We start from the raw sequence: 22816 nt of genomic DNA, 5'->3' as shown, positions 1-22816 counted from the left end.
GTTTTTTTTTTCAGATACTTTCATATTCTCCTATCTGTAATCCCCAAATGGATCTGTACTCCTCCATTCATTAAGTATTTCTTGCATACCTACAGTATGCCAACCACTGTTTTAGGTGACAGATTGTAAGAGAATAATTTCATATGTCTCAACTTTAACAACTGGCTAACATTCGATTCCAACTGTTTAGTGACAGCTTTTTTACTTCCTCTGCATTTCCATTGTGCAATTTACCTCCTCTTGCCTTGCAAATACCACTGTGGTAGGTTGAGGAATGGCCCTAAAGATTCCTAGAATTTGTGAATGTTGCCTTCTGTGGCAAAAGGAATTCACAGATATGAGTATATTAAAAATTTTGAGATGGGGAGATCATCTTGGCTTATCTGGGTGGCCTTCAATGTAATCACAGGTGTTCTTATATAAGAGGTAGGAGATTTCACTACAGAAGAGGAGAAAGCAAGGAGACTACAGAACAAAGATTAGAGCAATGTGGCCACAGGTCAATGAATGCAGGCAGCCACCGGGAACAGATTCTCCCCTGGAACCTCCAAAAACCAGGTTTGTCAACACCATAATTTTAACCATTTATGGCTCATTTTGGTCATTTTGGACTTCTGGCCTCAAGAACTATAAGAGAATAAGTATCTATTATGCTAAGTCACTGAATTTGTGGTAATTTTTAATAGCACCATATGGGAGACTGGTGGTACAATTACAGATCTAGGTTTTGAGTATATTGTAACTTAAGAAAGTGAACTCAAGATCCCTCTAAAATCACTAATGTAATTCATGAGTTTGCAGTTTGGCAAATTTCCCCCAATGGTTAGCAAAAAGAAAAGCTCTTTTAATGGCATCAGTGACAAAAATTTTACTCTGAAAACTCTCTTTCTGGAGGGAGAACTACTGGATGAGTGAATTAATCCCCAAGGCTTTCCCAGGACACCAGCAATGGAAGCATCTTGAGTTCATTGTGGTTTTTATGAACTAAAACTTTATTCCCATAATCTAGGAACAAAAGTCAATGGAGACCAGCTTTCTAAGCTTTTTAATATAAATAAGTTCAAAATTCAGGAAAAATTCCTATATCCTAGAATTGGATTTGAAAACAGTAACAACTTAGTTATTATATGAAAAAAGGAAGCAGCTGGAAATGTAGTCAGAATAAGTACTCAATCTCCTTTACCTTCTATTTGCAAGACATCAAAATATTTGCTAATTTTGTGAAAAGAGCTTTAGAATATACAAAAAACCCCAAACCACTTTATATAGCTTATTTAAAATTTATTGAATTTCCTGTGCTCTTACAAATGTAACATTCTTGTATACAACATTCATTGAAGAGGCACAATTCTTATTTTGAGGTGGCACAGATTAGACCTTTTTTTCAGTGAATTATTATTTTCATTAGGAAATTTAACTACAAGCTATTTTTTCTGTAGAAAGTTGCTTGAAATTCTATTCTTAATATATGATAAAATTTAATTTTTCTATCTCAAAGAGCGTATGATAACAGTACATGGCTTCTGCCTTTACACCTTCAATTATAAGCAGAGAAATTTCACAGTGGAAGATTTTCAAAATTTTTTTGTAAATATATTATTTTCAGGGAAGAAAATGACCTGGATGAAGAATATGCAGCTATCCCTGGTCAAAAAATTGCCAGACAGGTGATCAAGAATGAGCTTTACCTTGGAATTTCTCTATGGGGTTCCCTGCCAGACTGGACCCCATTAACCAATTTAAAAAATCCAGTTAGAGACACTGCCCAGGTCCAGGAGGGGATGGAAAGGTAGGGTCGGGGGTGAGACAGAGATACTTTCACATTCTCCTCAAAACAATCTCATCTTTTAGGAAATAGAGCTCTGCCCTTCCCACACTTGAACTCGTATCATAGCACTGGCATCAGGACAGAAGCCACGGAAGTGACAAGAACTCAAGCCAGGCAGAGCCTTACACAGAACACTGTGCTCTAGTCAGTTAGTTACTGGCTTTTGAACCAGACTTTCTCACCAACTACTGAATGAGAAAAACCCCAAACACCAAAGGCTGAGGCCAGGACAAAGATAAGGGAGGAGGTGATTAGGCTAGGGCAAGCTCAGATATTCCCCACTTCCCTTACAATTCCCTGGGTATGGAGGGTGCTTTCTAAAACACAGATTCTAGGCCCACACCATGATCTGCACTCAGGGCTTTTGGAGGGGCTCTGCCTGTAAATCAAGACATCCCTTAGGCCCCTGCACCTGTCCATACATCCCCAAGGAACATGAGAACCAGCCCCACCCAGGGAACCTACTTTTCCACCCCCGATTCTACTTCTCTGTTAATCATTCTTGCCTTTTCTTTTCATTAGCATTTAATGTCAATCATGCTCTATTGAGAGTTTCTGGAAATTTTTCTACTTCTGAGCAACAGGCAGTGAGGGTGGGCATTTGAGGAATAAGCTTTCCACTAGCACAGCCCCTAATGGCAGCTCAGTGACTAAGGATACTTCATTTCCATGTCTTTTCCTTAGGTTTAGCAACTTTGTTTCCAGATGCAGAATGAAGGCAATAGAAGATATGGAAAAGCAGCTTTCTTGAGCACTGGGAGTTTCAATGTTTGTGACACAAGTGTGGCTGCCAAGGCAAATAAGAAGTAACTCTGCACAACAGCTTCCCTGGTCAAATCAGAACATTTCAAGAGCAGTCATTCTGGGTTCATATGACTTTGCAGTGATTCGTGACAAACAAGAGACACTTCCCAGGGCTTCCTTGGTGCTACCAGCAAGTTCAGTGTTACTATTTTGGACCCACCAAAGAGGAAATGAATTCATTAACTTACAGGACCATTTTGACATGAAAACCAGTTTATTGTTTTCTAGGTATTTCAAAACTAAAATTTTTACTGGGCTACCAGAACTGTAGCTTAATGAGATCCTCCTTCTCATAAAATAGTATTATTTGATAGTGGACACTAGGGAAGTGACATGGGGGAATTTGGTGGCATATATCTAACCAAAATATATACAGCCTTCTAGAAAAATCCATATGCAACAATACAAGCCAATATACACATTTTAGAAAGTGAGTAAAGCAGATCAACAATTGTTTGGGGAGAGGAGACAGGAAGAGGAAGTCTGAAGGGGCAGGAGAAATGTTTGGTGATGATAGGTATGTTCCCTGTGATAACAGTGTGGTGTAAAAGATGTATACATACATCCAAATGTATCAGATTGTACAGTTCATATTTGTAAAGCTTATTGTATGTCAGCTCAATAAAGCTTTTAACTAAGCTTGAAATGGCTGGAAAAAGTTTCTGGCAACTATTTTATTGCCTAAAGAATTAACTAGATGACAATAATTAAGAGGGCCAGGGAGTTAGGTGTCCAAGATAAAAGAATTGTTTCAGCGTTATTGTCTCTTTCAACAGCATGAAGAAATTCAGCTTTTTACCCTATTAGCTAAAAGAAACAGGTGAAATGGAAATAGGATTATACCTTTTCTGAATTCAATATTCTTTTCTCCACTATTGTCCTAATTTATATTTAGAAGGAAGGCATGATAAAAAGAATTCACAGAAAATAATGCATTGTTTTATGCTTTCCTATTGAGATAACTATTGAGAAACTAATAATATGTAAGTAGGAGGTACACTTTACTCCATGAACATTTAGTAGTGTTCCATGGGAGGTTTAATGTAGTGGCTCCCATATCGCTATCACCTTGCAACTGTGCATAAATGGTGCATATTTTACAAGTAATGGCGCAGTGCAAAAGAATAGACATGTTTATCCCTGTCCCTTACTAGACAAGGATCAGAAGGAAGGAAAAATGATTCAGGTTTGACAGCTGTTTTGGAAAACAAAAGGATGACTATGGCTGACAAGTAACTTCTTCACTGCCTGGTCACCTGAGTTGCCTAAGTCATGGGGCTTCATTTGCTTAAGATGCTGGACGTGCTGGTTCATCACAGCAGTTTTTTAAAAATTTATTCTTTTTTAGATCTCATTTTCAGAAGAATTAAAAACTAAATTTTTTCTTAAACAATTTGTCACTTTCTTTAAAAGCAAAGGCTGCAGTAAAGGTCTTACAATTCAGTATGCTTGTACAATTAGTATTAAAGTTAAACAAAGTCAGATTTAACAATGATTCATGCAACGTACAGTTTAAATCAATCAATTTTACAAAAGAAATTCAGTGAAAACTTAGATCAAATCTGGTTTGACCCGCTGTATTTCTAAGTGACTGGGAAGCTTTTTGAAAGGAAAAAAAAAAAACAACAAACCCAAACATTTTAATTTTAGCTCCAATGAAATTTTTTATCTTTCCCCCCAAAAGAACATTTCTAGAGCACAAAATAGATTCATAATTGTTTAATTAGATACATTTTATATATCTGAAGATAATGGCTCCCATAGAAATAAACTAATACTTTTTGTACACAAACTTTATTTACTATGCCACATTCATAATATACCAATTCAAGCCAAGTGCAAACATTTATTACACCCCCTGGTATGTGTGGAGCTCTGCTCCCACAAACACTTCATTATCTAGGATGACAGAGAACAAGATTAGACAAGATGGATAATTAAAATCCACAAAGTAGTAACAAAAATGTACATTAGATTATGATTATAAACTCATCTCCAATCACAGCTGTAACCAGAACTAAGCAAAACAGTTTTATCAGTTTCCTCTTTAGCTCTGCCCCCCACTGCACCCTGGGGTGGGAGTTAAGGATTGATTAGTGGTATTGCTGAAAAGCATGGGGCCAGAATAATCAAGAGGAGCAAAAGGCTTGGTAAACAGCCAACCTGGCATCCCTTGTTTTGAAAATCCCTCGGTTTCTTTATCCCAGAAAATACATTTGGCAATTTTTTCTCACATATAATTGACATGTAGTACTAAAAAGTATCTCAAATGAGGTTTACTTTTACAATTGCCTAGAAATTATGGGGTATTTTAGAGGAATCCATGAAAATAGTGACTTAATTTTAAAAAACCCAGTAAAATAGCAAAATCTGAGAGTAAATTTGCACCCTAGGTGACAGCATATGGAATCAAAATAATTAGTTTCTGGTTGGCTCCCACATGTCTGGCCTGTGCCATCGACCTGTTCAGTCTAGTCACATCTACAGGACCAATTTCACTTATTATTGCTGTCTTTAGTAGCCAACTCCAAAAGATGAAGGAGCTTAGCAATAACCATAGGTAAGTATAAAGACATAAGCCCTCCTCTAACCTAAGTCATTTTAGGGGAAAAATTGAGGAAAGTTCCCTTGAAATGAAAAGATTTATAAAATATTTGAAGAAATCAATCAGATTTTTCAAGAGTGAGCTAATATTTAGTCTCTCCTTTTGCTTTTTAAAGCCAGTCCCAAAAGCTCCAACATTATGTAGATGAAAATTCCAAACAAAATAAGTCTCACAATTTCATAACCACCATATAAATGAAAGTAAAACCTAGGAGCATTGAGGAAGAGTTTTGTGAGTCAGCTATGATAAAAGTAGTAGCTAAAACTTAATTATCACTTGAACTGGAAATCTAATCAGGGTATCTGAAACTCAAAAGATTCTAAATTGGGAAATCATAAAATGTATTGATTTAAATTAATTTGATATTCTTCTCATCTCATCTTGAAATTCTAACCAGAGTTTCAGGTTAGCTCTGATCAACTTGCACCTAGTTCATTCATACAGCTTGAACTTATTAACTAGTCAAAGTCATCTCTATATGCTAATCTTTGAATCTACTAGCTAATCATCTCTACTACTAGGTGTAGCAGTTGATTCCCTGATGGACCTGGGTCCTCTTTCAGCTGCCTGATGTCTCACCTTCCCACTTTTGTACATGCAGTACCTATACTTGGCAGGATTCTTTTCTAATCTTTAGGCTAAATATCTTGAGAGTGTTCAGAGAAATGCTAATAAGTACAGAGATGGGCCACTTTAAATAGTGTTTAAAGCTTTACCAGTTGTGGGAAAAGACTCCTATGAGGATGGCAATATAATTCTAATTTAATTATAATTAAAATCAGAAGCATGTATCTCATTATGCAGATAAAAGGATGTCAAGATGAATGAGCAGAAAATGAATCAATAAAGGAAAAATTTTATTATTGTGGGGTAAGTCATCTACAGATTGAGGTGAAATAAAGGCATTGAAAAGCATAGGAGGGTGCCACTAAAGTGGAATGCTTGGGTCTGAAGATGCAGAAGGGAATTTAATTGAGAATGAAATTTCATTCTTAACCAATGGTACGTACATATAATGCATGGACTCAGATAAAAGGACGGTGGCATTTTAGGGTAACTACAACATTGCTCCACCTAGTGGACACTTCTGAGTTTCCCTTGGCTCTCAGCAGTTTTGGTTTGACAGTGTATCAGCCACAATAAGGAATGCTTTTTTGAGAAGTAACACCAAAATCAACACCGTATAACGAAATGTAAAATGTAGTGACCTTGTTATCAGAGCTTAAAATAACATTTAAATTCTGATGGTAAGAATCTAGAATAAAAACCTAACTAAGAATAAAATATATGTAATTTTATAATTTTCTAGGAAAATCTCTAAGGAGATTTTCAAAAAATATACAGGCATTTATATAGTCACCCACGTGCAGAAACTCAGGAATACTGATGCAAGTTTCCTACAAAAGTCTCTGTATATTAATGGGGGAAAACACAATTCTTGAAGTATGCAAAACATATTTCTGCAACCTTCCCCTGCCCCCTTTTTTTCAGTTGGGATGGAGCTTAAATTTTATATTTCTGCCAATAGCAAGGTAAATGCTTTATATGTGGTCATGTATCCTACTGAATCACTTGATGAAAATATAAAATATGACTTTGCATAGAACTCATTTAAACAATGCAAATTAGCTAGTAGCATTCTTGCTTCTGTTCCCAGTGAAATTCCTCTAGTGCCAATGGGTTGGGCAGAAAATAGCGACTTGGGTTACACTACACTTCACTCAAAAATAGTTAACGCTTACATTACTCCTAAGCCCACACAGAAACAGAAATACCATCAGCTTTTTGTTACTTCCTTCCAAGATTTTAACACTGATGCCAAGTGTTCAAATCAAACAAATTTTGCCAAATAACAGGGCACACTCTAAGGTTAGGTGGGAGAGGAAGGAGTGCAGGAACAGAACTTGAGGAACAATGTGAATACAGAGATCTACTTAGTGCACCTTTCCTTTTAGCCTCTGGACGTCCGAGATAGCAACCCATCCAGGTAAACTGATTGAAATAATGTGCATGTTGTTTACCTTTTCAATCCACTGAAGTTAGTCTCACAATTGCTCTGACCCTATAAAGTGAATCATGCTGGGATTCAAAAGACCTGTCCTTCACATAAACCTATGAGTACACATTTACAAAATGATTTATTGTACATCTTTGCATTTCTTAAGGCATGAACAATGGCGTACAGATGGAACAGGTTCTGAGAAGCATCACGTCTTTTTTGACAAGGCCAGCACAAGTACACCACATCTAACAGACACTCTGGAGATCTGAGCTGGCCGCCTGCCGTGGCCAGCAGCTCCTACGGTAAGGGGATAGTGCTTCCCGAAAAAGGACCGAACACGTGGTTTATGTCATGTTGCTTTACACTTTCTGGATCAGCTTTAAGCACCAGTTACAGTTCATTTTTTCTTTACAAACTCTTCAGACTTTGGGTTTTATATTCTGCTCCTTTTATTCTGCTTTTCGAGGAAGGTGTGGATGTTTTTAAGGAATATGGTTGCAGCAAAACAGAAAGGATCCGAAAGTGGTCAGGGGCCTTGTCTAATGCACTTCTGAAAGTCCATTATAAAGATGAATAGAAAAGCAAATGATCGGTTTTTAATTGACCCGGAAACCACGCGGAGCTCTAAGAAACATACTTGTGCATAGTTATTTATTCATTCAGAGCGTGATATGTTGGCTAGCTCTACATTCGTTTTACCAAAGAACAGGGCTGTCTACTTTGCTAAACCCAGGGTCCTTTCGCAGCTCCCAATAGGTGTCATTAGAAACCCAGGCTTCTCTTTGATTGGCATCAATCACTTTCCTGTGAAAACATAAAAATAATATCAAACACATATAATATCAAAATGACCTAACTGGACACTGTCCTGTAAATAAATGCATGCATAAGCTGTACTTGAAATCAGTTAGTGTCCTATCTGCTTTTTGATGACCTGACTCATTAGTCCAGAAACAAACTCATTTTTGCTGTTAAATGTTTGCAATGGAAGTGCGTAGGATCATGGGGAGAGGAACCTCAGGCAGAAATTAATCATCTCCAGGTGTGAGGGGGAGTAAAGTGCCCCCAAGTAGTGTGCAGAAAGACTGCAACTAAAGCCTTCACCCCCAGACCCAGATCAATCTCCTTCACTTTTGGGGAGAAGCAAGTAACCCTAATAACTTTAGGGACCGCTGCAGGATCTGTATGCAAAGAGCCCACTTTTGACATGTAAAGGGTTGCACTTCAGATACTATGAAGGATCTGAATGCTATTCTGTGCTGTTCTGTCCTGGTCAAGATGGCAGCAGATGATTTGGAAACTGCATATTAATTTGTGTGTTGTGTACATAATCCTGCAAATAATCCTGTAATAATCACACCACAACCAAATCTGGGTGACAAAAATAAAATTAAATACTAATGAAATTGGAATGACTTCTGTGGGCACAGGATCCCAGCCAGTCTCTGACGGAGGGAGTGGGAACAAGTTTCCACCATTCTAAAGGGTGTAGCTAAGGCCCAAGAGTGCTCTGGGCAAGAACACACACCTCTTTTTGCTGCCTCCACGAAAGAAAAAGAGTTGTTATGGGGAATTTATTTTTGCAACTATAATTTTTTTACAAGTACAAAATCAGATTCAGTATCTCACTGCCAAAACCAAAGTTACCAACATCAGTTTAATTTTTCTAATCTTCACATTCCCTGGACTCAAAATGAGCCTTCATTTTCTTTTTTACCTGGAGTTTCTCATTGCTTATGCCAACCATTTGCAACATGTGAATGTGTTATAGGAATGAAATGACTTACTTAAAAAATTTTGGTATATGTTCAAGGTTGTTTTCTTCCATGTATCGTCTTCGAGATCTCTGGAGTTCTTCTACTCTTTGCTTTTCTGCCGCTGCAGCTTCTAAATTTCCTTCTTCCAAAAATCTAAGCAGAATGCAGTTATTAATCTTTTTGTCCATCATCTTCTTCTCAGAGAAAAAGATAATCTCAATAGGATAAAATGACTTTCTGGCTGCTGTGAACATAACAGAGTAAACAGCACTGCCCTGATAATAGCCCTTCACCCCTGCCCCAGTCTACACTGCCTCTGCCGGCCCATCAGTGAATATACTTTTAGTGCAAGTGAACTGAGTTATCATGAAAAACATGAGAATGAAGGCTAGGGGTAAGGGGAGAGTGATTTGGTTTTGGGGTCTACAACTTGGTATTTTCAGGAAGACTGGAGAGTCCAGGGTTACACAGCAGGGCATCCCAAGTCATCCTTTTCCATATTCTCAAAAAGTACTTGTTAAATGTTATCGAATGGAAGATGGTAACTGGCTCTTCTCCACCTATTTTTAGAACAGACTGAGAGGGGAGGAGTTTTCCTGTTTTGTGGGAGAGAGTAAAACTGAGGAAAAAAGGAAAAGGTAACAGCTGGGGAACATTACACAATGCCATAGGAAGGAAATGAATAGTAAATGAAACTCAGAAAGCGAATATTGAAATAGTATTGAGAAAGAAAAAGCAGACCCAACAATGATTTGCAAATATTTAAATTTCAAAGTAGAATAAAGTATAGGGTTACAATATGATACGCATTTTAGAGGCTGTGTATTGATAAATTTGAATGTCAAACAGTGAGACTACATGTTCCAGAGAGAGGGAGGGGTATAAGAGAATTAAATAGTAGAACATTCAATGCTGGGAATAGTTTGGCAGAAGATAGATAAAACCACAAAGGCACTGGAAAGTGAAAACCATCTTGGATGGCATTGTATGGCATGTATAATGTTGGAAAAAGTAAAATAAATTCTGTAAGGATAGTCAGTGTGGGTACAGAACTGTATCAGTATTTTATTTTATTTGTTTTTTTAATCTATTTATGCATACAAGAACTGAGGTGTAGGCCAGAGGTATGGGGAATGAGAGGATTCACCAGAGACAGAATGGGGAGCAGAACAGGTGGATCTACTGAAATACACTGCTGAGTGGAGCAGTGGGCGAAACGGGAGAGGTCTGCTGAGGCCCAAAGAATAATTTTAAAAAAGAACCAGAAGGTATGAAAAGTGCTGTATTATGAGTCCATCTCATACCCTGTATGAGATCAAAATTATATTGGGCAAACTCCAGGTTATGACCTCAAGCATTTCCAGGTGTCCCTATAATTTATCCTCTTATTTTTCAGTTTAAAAGATACTTCGTGTTATAGAATAATAGCAATAAAGCGGTAAAAACACTTGGTGAGAAGTGATTCTGCATGTAGCAGAAAGAGAATTCATGACTTTGCAGGCATTTGGAAAATTCTGGGTTGGGGCTGGGACAAAGCTTTTTGTTGAAAAACATCTATGGGGATCTTTTTGTTGAGCTATTCTTATGATTATCTGGATACTGCTCTACCTGGTGTAGAAGACTCAACTACTGCTGAGTCAATAGAGAAATAAATGAATGGTTCAATGAATAAATAAGTGATAGTGGTGAAAAGGTCCCAAGTACATGTGCAAGGCCATGTCACGATCTAGTGTCCATCTTAAATACTACTGTCACGCTCACCTTTGATCTGGTCGGAATCGAGCATCTGTCGGTGGAAGGAGATCTTTTAGTACAGGATCTAACTCATTGAGTTCAATCGCAAACCTTGTGAAGCCATAGTAGAGCTCATAGTTGGTTGGCATGGAACCTGGAATGAGGCCAACAAAGGACTCTTAAAAGCAAAAAAAGGCTTAGGGAACTTACAGAAGCTGACTCAACCCCGGTGCCTGATTAACATTTATAGTCATGAACATTAGATTATGAATTTTTATATATTTTTTTAGGTTATGAATTTTAAAGTGAATTAAATTGGTTATATTTTGCTAGAAGGGAAACTTTATGTTAATGATCAGAACAGATAGATATATATATTTAATAAAACCCAGACTTTAAAGTAAAATTTTATACACATAGTAATCTTCACTGGCTAAACTATATCATAATTTTTCTTTCAAATATTTAACCAAGAAAGTACACACCAGGGTGATTAACTACAGACATTAAGATTTCATCAGAAATGCAAACTACTTCCATTTGGAAAAGAAAAACATGCAGAACTAAATTAGTATTTATTGGCACTTTAAAACAAAACTCAAAGGCAGGATCTTTGTATATTCTGCTCATTGATATATTTCAAGTTCCTAGGGCAAAGTCTGATGCATAGTCAGTAAATATTCGACCAATAACTGCTGAATGAATGAACTAACCACTATACTAGCAGGAAATTTAAATGCTCACTGAGGTCTCTTAGGAAACCAACAACTAAATTTAAAGTCAGGAATTAACTGACAAAATTCCAATGAAAATGAATGTCATTTGAGACTTATTTCATTTACACTTGATATTCAATTACATGCTAGTGTATCACCAGAAATCTCTTGGTGTCTTTTATTAAATGTCAACATATTGCAGCTTTTGTTGCTCAACTGAAAAGATTATTTTTTCTGCTAAGATATTGAATTTTTGGATTATAGCTGTTTGCAGGCTTTCCTTGGTTTACTGAAACCGAGCATAAATGAGTAAGTACTTAAGTTGGTATATTTCAACTATCCAAACTCTTTAATGAATACACCTAACTTTTGAAATGTAAAGATTACATTTACAGTCATTTTACATGAAGTTCAATTTCTGATGTCATGTCTGAGATTTGGCCTAAAATTTACAACTCCATATTATCAGAGATCAAATATTGGGACTTTACATAACATACATGTTAAGTATAAATATAACTTACTTTAAGTGCTTCAAGTATCCTTGTTTTCAATTTCAATATTAAATAATACATTCCTTTTTTTAGCAGTACATCAAAATTTTTTCAAATAATTTTCTTACATAACTGTTAATTTTTGGACAGTACTTGATTTCTTCCCACATCCCTGTAGTTCTCCCACCATCACAGCACCGGTGAACCATCACTATAGTCCCTTGTACTCTTCCATCTTCTGTTTTGACCCCTCTTCCTTCCCTGACCTGCTGTATGCTTCAGATCTGTGGTCAGCTTGCAAGTTTTGTCTTTTTCCTGACCCTTCATTCAGTTTCTCTATATTCCACATATAAGTAAAATCATCTGGTATTTCTCTCTTTCCTTCTGACTTTATATAAACATTCTTCATGAAGTATATGCACACCCACACGACAGTCCCTTCTCTCTGCCACTTGCCATGTCCTCCAAAGCCCGACACTCATGCTGGTCTCACCTGGTCTCCAGATGCACTTTGCAGAGGGAGCCACGCCACAGTAGAGCCCTTCATGCCACTTCCCAAACAACCGGTGCACCACCTTCCCCTCCTGATCTATTACGACTCCCTGGACTTCATTCACATTAGAATTCCAATAATTCACCTGAAACAACCAAATTCCAATTAAAACACCTGATCTCTAATAATATCAATCATGATCATTTCCATGTGGAAAATTTTCTTGACTCTGAAGTTTCTCATTCAAATCCTATCTAGTAATCTGTCTCAAAATGTTTAATAGGTGGACTGTTGGCTTTCTAAGTGCTTGTCGGCTTAACTGATAAGAAAGGGAGGCTCTTTAGGCCTGTTCTAGCATGGAAGTATAACCCAGAAAAGGTTTGGTTTCTATTTTAATAATCCACAATTAATTTATAGGCTAGTCATTTCTTCCTCAGATCTTCCTGTCTCAAATTTTCCCTTTACTCATGGATTTTAGTGAAGTTTAACAGGTCCTCCTTTAGAAGGAGTCTGTGAAATAATTTTCACAATATCTGGAACTGGCTAGCTTTTATCATGAGGATCCCTCTTCTAGCTGTGCTGCTCCCCAAGGGGTGATAAGTCTGGGAATTTACGTACCTGGATTCCACATTCCTTTCCAAAATCCAAGTAGGCCAAACCCCAGATTTCCCTGTTCATGTGAGTCTAAGCTGATGCCACAGCCCACACAGGCCTTGTCCTTAGATTTGTCCACCCAAGGACAGGCCAGCGCACTCATATTTAAGCTCAAGGTGGCCGGCTGAGGTCACTGTGGCAGGAGGTTGGACATGTGGGCTGGACTGGCTAGGTTAGTGTGTGTGAGGCCCATCGAAGTGCAGGACAGAGCTGGTGATGGAAAGAAGGTGGCAGGCTGTGGGCCAGGACTGATTCTCCTGCATTCCAGGTTTCCAGGCCTTGATGGTTTTGTTATAAAAGATATATTTGTTCAAGGCGAAAGGACAGAATATTTTATTTGATGGTTTTTATGCCTGATTTATAGATCTTAAATATTTACATATATGATATGGGGATGTCTGTTTTTACCCTTGCCCTGAGCTCTGCAAATGTTAGGAGCACACCTCATGGCCTATAAAACTAAATGTACACATTTACTATCATTACATAGTCCAAGCAAATAATAATCCTGGCTCTTCAATTCTGAGTTACCCTAATAAGTCCATAAGAAAAAAAGGAAAAGAAAAGAATCTATAGGTAAAATATTCAATTAAAACTTGGGCCTCCCTGGTGGTGCAAAGGGGTTGAGTCTCAGCAGTATGAAGCTATCAGCAGCCACTGACGTCTGAGTTCCATCCCCAGCTTCCATCCCCAGGGAGCTAACCCACATAGTGCAGCAAACCTCTTCTGTCTTGCCTGCTGCTCTCTTCAGCAGTGTATTTCAGTAGATCATCCTTCTCTGCTCCCCACTGTGTCTCTGGTGAATCCTCTCAACCCCTAAACTTCTGGCCTATACCCCAGTTCTTGGATGCATAAATAAAATAAATCTTAAAAAAACAAAACAAAACAATGAACATGACCTTCCAATATGAGTTAGGAGGGTTTGACTAAGAAGAGAAAATTTTGAGTTTTAAGACCAATATGTTACTCATTTATGCCATATTAGAATAAGGCCAGAAGAAAAACGATAAAGGGAATGGGTAGAGTTCAATACCATGATGACTTCTATACCACCCCTAAGTAAACATGGAGGTGAGAGTGTACTCAAGTCCTCAAATAACGTCATGTTGTTCAGCATTGTCTTGTTATAACACGAAGAAGATAAAAATAAATTGATTCCTGGCCATGGCCACAGTCTAAATGGAGTTCACAGGTTCTTCCCATGTCTGTGTGGAGTTTTCTCTGGCTATGTCTGTTTCCTCCCACATTCCAAAGATGTGCATGTGAGGTCCACTGGCAGGTCTCGATGGTCCCAGTGGGTGTGTGTACGAGTGTGCCCTGTGATGGGAGGCTTATTCTGGCAATGGGCCCTAAGCTGCCAGGATAAGTTCTAGTCACCCTGACCCTGAACTCGAAAAAGTGGGCTGAAAGAAAAGTGAGTCAACACAATTTATGTTTAATATTAAAAGTATTTTTGGGTTTTTACCTAGAAGTTTGGTGATGCTTTTATGACCAGAAGTGTGTCAGAGCACTTAATTCTTACTTGTATTTATTAGACTCTGCTAAAACTGGTTTTATTCTATATCATCTTGCTTAAAATTGCAGTTTTCAAGAACCTATTGACAACTTACCACATGTTCCACTTCAGATCAGAGAGACTGAAGGATAATGGCGGTTTGTAGATATTTCTATCCTGACATCTTTTCTTATTAGAAAGATAATGCTTTTTGTTGAAATGAGAGTTGGATAAACATATAGTGAGTACTAGATGTCATCCTTGCATTCCCAGAATATGACAACTATAATTAGTTCCCTAAAATAAGATCAGTTGCTTATGTTCTAATCAAGCAGAACTAGAAACATAGCTCAGAAAACTTAGACAAGAAGTGTTTTCTGGAATTTTCCTTAATGAACTGGCTAGCTGCTAATAAAGAATATTCTTTAAAAACAATTTTTTTCTGTTATGAGATGTTGCCTTTTTTTAACTTTACAAGTTCAGAAGCCCGTCTGACTCCATCAGTTGGTTCTGCTTTCTTATCTAAAATGTCCTTAAGGACCAATAATACAGGACAGACTTACTATTGTTTATAGTAATTGTTTTAATTTTCCCTGGGAACACCTTATACTATTTTTCCTTTACTGTTGTAAGATATTATTTACCTTGACAAATGTGAGTTTGCAAATGCAAACACTGCTTTTAGTATTTCTAATGGTTATTTCTCCATAATGCTCTATCCATCTCCTCCCACTGAGAATGTTGTGTATGCACGTGGTTACTTTATTCCACACATAGCAATCTCCATACCTGGTGAAGAATACAATATTAATTAAAAACAACAAAGGAATGTCACAAACACTACTATTGCTACTAATGAGAACTTTTTTTTGGCCAAAGCTTCCTTTCCCCTCATTTCCCTCTCATTTCCTTGTTGAAAGTTTCTAGGTAGTCAGGAATACTTATTACATGATTCATTCATTTAAGGGACATTTCACTGTTTTCTATGGCTCAGGTGCTACCACTTATAATTGTATGGAAAAGAAGAGTCTAAAAAAGAGAGCCTTTCATATAAAATGGAAGCCAGTGTAGTGACTAGAAGAGGTCGGTGCCTGGGGTTGACTGATGAACAGAGGCTGTGAAGACAGAGGTAGGGAGCTGTGAGGCATCTGCTAAAGGTCTCCTGGCTTTGGTTGGGATCCATTCTCAGAACATTAGTGAAGTTAAGAGAAGCTCTGGTCAGACAGGGAAATGGCCATAGGCACCTTCTAGAGTTTCAAATATTCATTTCTGATTTAGAAAAGCAGATAAGAGATAAGATGCAAGTAACCTACCTTGGAAGCATGACATTCAGTGTCCCAACAGGCAGGATTTCCATCGACTTCCCCCAGAACTTGTTTTTCCATCTGATATCTAAATGACATAGGTGGGAGTCTAGAATCATATACTCCATATCTAATCATTTGTTCTATAAAAACTAATTTTTGTATTATACTTTACATCTCACAATGAACTTTTGTGATCACAATTGATTCTACATTATTGATTTAACCTGAAAAAATATTTTCCATGCAACTTTCTCCTTAATATATGCTGCATATTTATTTTCAATTAAAAAAAAAAACTGTTGTGCCCAGCATCGACCAGTGCAGCCCCCAAGGACACACAGACAACCGCTGTGAGAACACAAAGGAGTTTATTACGGGCTCGAGACCGGGCCCTCGACACGCACCGATGTAACGGCAGAGGTCGGGAGCCCTGAACAAAGGGAACAGGGATCTTATATAGGCGTACAAGTAGATTTCTAAAAATTAAATCATGTTGGCAATCATTCATTAGTTACATAGGCACATCATTCATTGATTACACAGGTGCATTCATTAACAACGGTGGGTACACAGTTATTTTATGGCTAGTTTGACCCCATTAGTGGCCTGCATTGCTCGGTTCTATTTTATGGCCAGTTAGACCCATTACTCGGCTCCGCTGTGGCTGGTCATCTGAGATAAGACCAGAGTGGAGTGGGGGTCATAAACCCTCTTTGGAATGCAGGCTATTTAGTCTTGAGTAAGCAAAACTTGAAATACTAAGATGGCGGTTATACACAAGATGGAGGAATAGTTGCTAAGTCTCAAATGGGAAAAGCCTGAAGTAATATGTCTGTGTATAGTTCATTTTCACATACAAATATACTCTACTGTGCTTTAATGTCTAGATAAATGTTCTAAATTTTAGCTAGATGGTGGAAGATATATATATATATATATATATATATATACACACAAAAAATGAGGTATATAGGATAATAAGTATATGGCAATACCATCATTTATATACACATATTTATTCAAAGAATGATAGCATTTAGAAGACCATTAAAAAAAAATCTCTAAAGCAGACAAAATTTATGAGAAGGGGTGATTAACTTAATGAACATGTTCTTATACAGTTGTTAAGATAAGGCCCAGCACCTCAACTCACATGATGGGCTTCATCTTATACTTGTGGAAACTCAGATTTACCTGTGTTTTTGTAATAATTGCCAGGATCACATTTGGATGAATTAAGGGAGTTTAGTCCTATCTCCACAAAATTTCTGATTCTGTGTCATAACCAAGAAATGATTCATTTTCTTATTTTGTAAAATTGCAGTTACAATGCTCTATTGTGTGTATTTCTAGGTTGAGAACAGTCACTATGTGAGCAATGAAACACCTTCCAAATGAAATAGAAGAACTATTTCTACTTAATGGTCCACTTTACAGATGTATTTTTTTTTCTTTCTAGAGAGGTACAGGACCTTTTTATTTTAGACAAGTTTGTAATACTGTGGCTGAACAATAGACACTGATGAAGTGGAGACTCAGATTTAATTCTCTGAGCTTCAATGAGTTAAAGACCAAATCACCACAAGGAAACTAACCATAAGTGGTATGCCATAGAAGGGCCTTCGGGATCAAGAGCTCATTGCTCACCTTTAAGAAGCAAGAAGGTTACAGCTACAATCTCTATTTACAGATGCAAACAATGAAGCACAAACAGGTTAAGTGCTAACCTACTTTTGCTGCCCTGAAGGCTTTGCATCTCATCTCCTAGATGGCATGGCTTGATATTTATTTCTTATTGTATTTAAAAAGCATGTATGGCTTTACCATACATATTTAAACCGGGAGATATAATTTCTCACACTGAACTCCATGCCAATTACCAATATCATCTGACTTCTAAAGGTGTAATCTGAACTGAAGACAATGTACCTTTGGAAACTAAAAACTTTTTCGTAGGTCCATAGATGGAGTTTTGAGTTATAACTGAAATACAAACCTTGCCAGAACACAAAATTCTTGGATTCACAGTGACAGGCAGAAATGGGTGGATGATGGCTAACCTGGTAGTTAAACACAAAAAGGAGGCAATGACATCAGTGTTAAAACTTCTACATGAATGATAATTATTTTACACTACACGTTGGGTGTCCTCAAAAAACTACTCAACTCACTCATGTCTATTAGTGAATTATTCTTAAAACAAGTTACTGGAGCTTTAATTTTTAAGATTTCAAACATAGAAGGCCATTATATAAATAAGCTTAGTGAGTTTCCTGTAACTGGTATTCTAACTTACCCCAAGATGTTTATCAAGAAACTATTTTCATCACCAAACTGCTTTTCTACTACATAGAAACTTCAATGAGTGCAGTGGTACTTACCTGTTCAGAGAAAAATCGAAATCCCTTGTCCTCTCTAATGCATTCATAAGTCTCCCCAAGGACAGGGTTGAATGGCTTACTTCCTGCTCTGAAATAGGTAGAGCAATATCCTGAAACTGCAAATGCAGCAATAAGAACCTGTTAAAACATTTAAGAAAGGAAAATAATATAGGAGAGACTACTTCCAGGTCTGTTTGCCCCTTATTCCTCTCGATTTCACACACCCCCAACAAGGGGGTGTGAATTGATGACATCTGCATTGTCTGTTATTCACACAGACTCTTCATAAACCCACAGAAAAAAAAAAAATAAGGGAAAATGAGGTTAAACTCTGGGTGGGAACCAGCATGCAACTGAGACCTAGTATCTCCATTCAACTTCCTTAGTATCACTGGGTTAAAAGGTTCTGAAACCCCACTTAAAGATTATGCCATTTGCAAAACTTAGCACCATGTGCAAGAGAGTTGTGGCTGCCGGTGCTTTTCAGGGGTCGAGTGTCCCACAGTCACATGGAAAAGAGGGCAGGGCTATGCACAAACACAGAGGGTTACTTAAGGAATGTCTAACTCCATAAGATATCACCTGGATACCTTTCCTTCCTAACTTCAGAAACCAGGGTAAGCCACCAAGTTTGTATTTTTTAATAGAGGTATCTGGACCTTTTTGGCCCTGCCTGATTTACGCAGAAGGACTGATTCTTCTCACCTACGCAGTGAGAATACTATGCACAAACCAATATGCTATCATAATGGATCCTGGCTTAGCCCACGCCCAGGGCTGACAAATCCAAGGGCACTACTCTGTCCTTTATTACCATGCGTTCGTAGGGATCATCAGTTTCTGAAGCCTTGTCCAGGAGCTCACTGTATTCAATTTCCTCACAGAGATGTTGCAGAGTGTTGAGTGGCTCGTTCAGCTCCACAGGCATAGAGACTTTAGATAGGTCTTTACCAATGTTGTTCCTCAAGATATTCCACAAGTTAATATTACTGGTATCAGGACAGGGGGCTGGTAGGCATGTTCGACGTCCATTTCGGAAGGCCCCTCCTGTCAGTTCCCCATTCAAGACTGAAAGAGGGAGAAAAACAAGAATCACCATGAAAGAGACCTTGGCTTTTCTTATTTCATAAAACCTGGAAGTGAAATAACTTCTCATTTCAAATAATCTGATTGTGATACATTTCTTAGGTCTTCATTCTACTCTCAGGGGTGAACAGAATTATTTTCATACAAGATTGCTAACAAATGAACAAAACAAGCATATATAGTTTTTTTTTAAACATAAGCTATAACTATACTCAAATATTACTCAAAAGATAAGTCAAATAAAAATATGTCCATATATTTAATAAGAAGGATTTGAATTTTCATTAGAATAGTAAGTACAATCTTTTCACTCAATCATCTAACTAATAGAGTTTTCAATCACTTACCTCAACAGATTATGCAAATAAAAATTTACTGAACAATCAGCTGCAAAAGAACAATCAGTGGAGAGGGCTGGGGGTGGGGGGCAGGTGGCTGTTCAGTGATTACAAGACAAGATTTAGTTTCATAATTTGGCATGTACAGAGAACAACCTGGAAACACATACTTTGCCGAGAAATGTTGTCTGCAACACTGGTGTTGTCTTCAGAAATATTATCACTCACGTCGCTGATGTAAGACTCGTCATCTGACGCCTAAAGAAGAGAAGAACATACAAAGGATCAGAACTATTGCTTGGTTGTCAGAGGGGAAGAAAAACAAATGGTTAAAAACAACAAGATGTTGCCCAAATGAGAAGCAGTGCTCACAGGGGGAAATGTGTTTGACATACGTGCTACGAACTCTTGAGGGCCTTCCGCAAACCAGAACACAGACGGCTAGAAAGCAGCCCGTCTTTCAGCAGCTCCAAGTCATAGTTGGAGAGGGAGGTTGGGGGAGGCCAATATATAACCAGAAATAATTCAGTGTGATGCAGTAGGAATGTACATTAAGGGTGCCCAGAGTAAATAATATTTGAACTGGGTGTTGGAGAAAGTAAGAGTTGCCCAGTCACCAGAGGGGAAGGAAAACAGGAAGGAAAGTGTGCACTAGCAAGGGCCACTCAAGAACCATTTCTTCTAGGAATGATAAGAATGTGAAGGGACTTAATCTTCTTTTGCTTATGCAATGAGAACATGATGCACAAACCAAATGTGCCACCATAACACAAATGTAAGTCCCTTGACTGCAGTAGGACTTACCTGTGCAGTAAGTGTGACAAAGGTGGGGCACACAAAGAGAGGGTCTGACTGAAAAGCTTTTCACATCAACATAAAGGTTTCACATATAATCCTATGAATTTTATATGCAAGGGATCAGGTTGAGTTTTTAGGAAGATACTTGGCAGCTTCCCCAGGAAAGTGAGATAATCAGATATTAATTAAATCTGGATAAGAAATACCCTGACAGCTTTGATTAAGATGGCCATGTGAGGATATGGAGGTAAAGCGCCATGTAAGAGCCTTGTCTGATGTATAATAAATAGAATCTGGCACCTTATCTGGAGATGGGGGGAGGAAGACTCAGGAGCAAGGAGAAATCAAAGATTAAGTGTGAAAAAAAATGTGAAACCAAAATTGGTGTGAAAATAAAATTCAGGGGCAAGACTTGTACTAAGAGGAGTTAGAAATGGAGCAGATGAGAAAACAAAGGAGTACGGTAGAGCCATTCAGAGGAATGGGGAAAACCAATGTCTCCCCTGCAGGCAAGAAAGTTGTGGACATCTATCCACTTTCTTTAAAAGGGAAAATAGCATTCTATATATTTTTCTGAACATGAAATAAAGTATTCCTGTTGTAAAAAGTTAGAAATGATCTGCTGGCAGGTGATATGAAAATCACCCTTAATCCCATCACTTAAAGGAAACCACTTTTAACAATCAGTTATTTGGTGATTCCCCTCAATTTCAAAACACATATACAAACATAATGACAATCCATCTTTACATACTAAAAATAGATCAATTGACACGTTTTATAGAGTTCTGAGTACATTTCCACTTTAACAATCTTTATTTGCAATGGCAATGTGTTCACTATACAGTTATGACACAAAGACAACAAATGAGAGTTGAGAAGAGTTCTTGTATTTTAGGGAGACAGAATGTTTGCATGCATAAAGAATACCAGAAGTCTTCATGAGCAAGTCTGTAATGATGGCAAAAGATGAATAAAGTCATCTTGCAATGGCTATTTTTCCCACTGTAAATGGTTTCCAGTTTCCACTGACTGCAGCAGAGTGAAAAGTTAAACTAGCAGGCTCATGAGAGCCACCTTCCTTAGCTTGGTAGAAAAAAGATGTAATTTTTTCCCCACTCGATTGATAGGATTTCTCTGCACAAAGTTCACACCCAATTATGTCTAACCTGCCTGACAGAAACTCATGTTGCATGCATGTATATTTTCTGAATATTTATTAAGAAAACACTCATTTATCCTATAAAAATATATACAGCCTATTCCAATTTAATTTCTAAGCTTGCTCAAACTAATGTATGATAGAAATGGTGCTATACCCCTGCCCATATAATGGTTTGTGTAGATGTGAAGGAACTCTACAATCTCAGTGCACCTCGAGTGAGATCTATATTAGCAGGTGTGAGCAGTAGCTGAGGCTGGGATCTGAGAGTATTCAGGTGACAGAAGCCACACAAGGGAAGTGCCCTTGGCATTCAGTGTAAACACTTGGGGACAAAAACACTTAGATAAACATGGGTATGTTTGTGTGTTGTTGTTTTTCCACATGAGCGTGTTGTTTTTCCACATGAGTGTTTTGTTTTTCTACGTGAGACAGAGAGAGAGAGAGAGAGAGAGAGAGAGAGAGAGAGAGAGAGAGAGAGAGAGTGTGTGTGTATAAGAGGTTTGTCAATTAATTCATTTTATGGAGACACACTGAGTTAGAGGTTCAGTGCAGCACCCAGGTAACAATGCTATGTGGACCCTGAGCCAACTCTCATTCTCTTTAGACCTGCTCTCTTTTAGTTTTAGATGCAAGTATTTAAATGCTCACCAGATAATTCCATTGAGTGGTCTGATAAACCCACAATGCCTCAAATTGAATGTCCCTTCTCCATGCACCCCTGCCCTCTACTTCCTCATCACCTCTCCACTACAAAATTCACTCTTCTCTTGAGGGTGGCTCCACCATCTTGCTTGGACTCATGCAACAATCTGCTCCATGTTCTCTTCATTTCTCTATTAGCAGAGTCTGGTGCAAGAAGCCTGAGTGTGCCCAAGAACTTAGAAACAGGGAAATTAGATTGCTTTCAGAACACTAAGTTATAGTGCCATCAGTTGATGGATCAACAAATGATAATGAGTTCAGATGATGTAAATTTGACTGTAACCTGATTGAAGAGGATGAATGAGTGGTTGGCAATGGCAACTCAGGAAAGAGAGAGTCAGAAAAGAAAATGCTGTTAGCCTGTCTTCAGCATGGTGGTCCCTGGGGGTACAGACACTGGTCCACAGGTACAAACACCCGCCAAGTGGCAGAATATCAGTTAATGAAGATGAAAGCA

The 22816-nt window shown here is 37.9% G+C and overlaps 1 protein-coding gene across 6 annotated transcripts in view; it reads right to left on the bottom strand.

Moving 5' to 3' along the window:
• Positions 1-7934: 7934 nt before the first annotated feature.
• Positions 7935-22816, bottom strand: part of OSBPL6 (oxysterol binding protein like 6) — a gene marked incomplete at both ends in the record, with an annotated part of 78564 nt that continues 63682 nt past the window's right edge. For all 6 annotated transcript variants that reach the window (XM_084228662.1, XM_084228657.1, XM_084228658.1 and 3 more), the window contains 10 exons: positions 7935-8043; positions 9027-9149; positions 10758-10884; positions 12434-12578; positions 15227-15371; positions 15896-15974; positions 17886-17949; positions 18271-18408; positions 19085-19338; positions 19865-19952. In XM_084228662.1, the coding sequence (XP_084084788.1) occupies positions 7935-8043; positions 9027-9149; positions 10758-10884; positions 12434-12578; positions 15227-15371; positions 15896-15974; positions 17886-17949; positions 18271-18408; positions 19085-19338; positions 19865-19952 (1272 nt within the window). The remainder of the gene's footprint in view (positions 8044-9026; positions 9150-10757; positions 10885-12433; positions 12579-15226; positions 15372-15895; positions 15975-17885; positions 17950-18270; positions 18409-19084; positions 19339-19864; positions 19953-22816) is intronic.

This window comes from Talpa europaea, assembly GCF_964194135.1.
Source record: "Talpa europaea genome assembly, chromosome: 1".
NCBI classification, from domain to species: Eukaryota; Metazoa; Chordata; class Mammalia; order Eulipotyphla; family Talpidae; genus Talpa; species Talpa europaea.
Note: the sequence above shows the minus strand (reverse complement) of the source record. Positions and strands in the feature narration are given on the sequence as shown.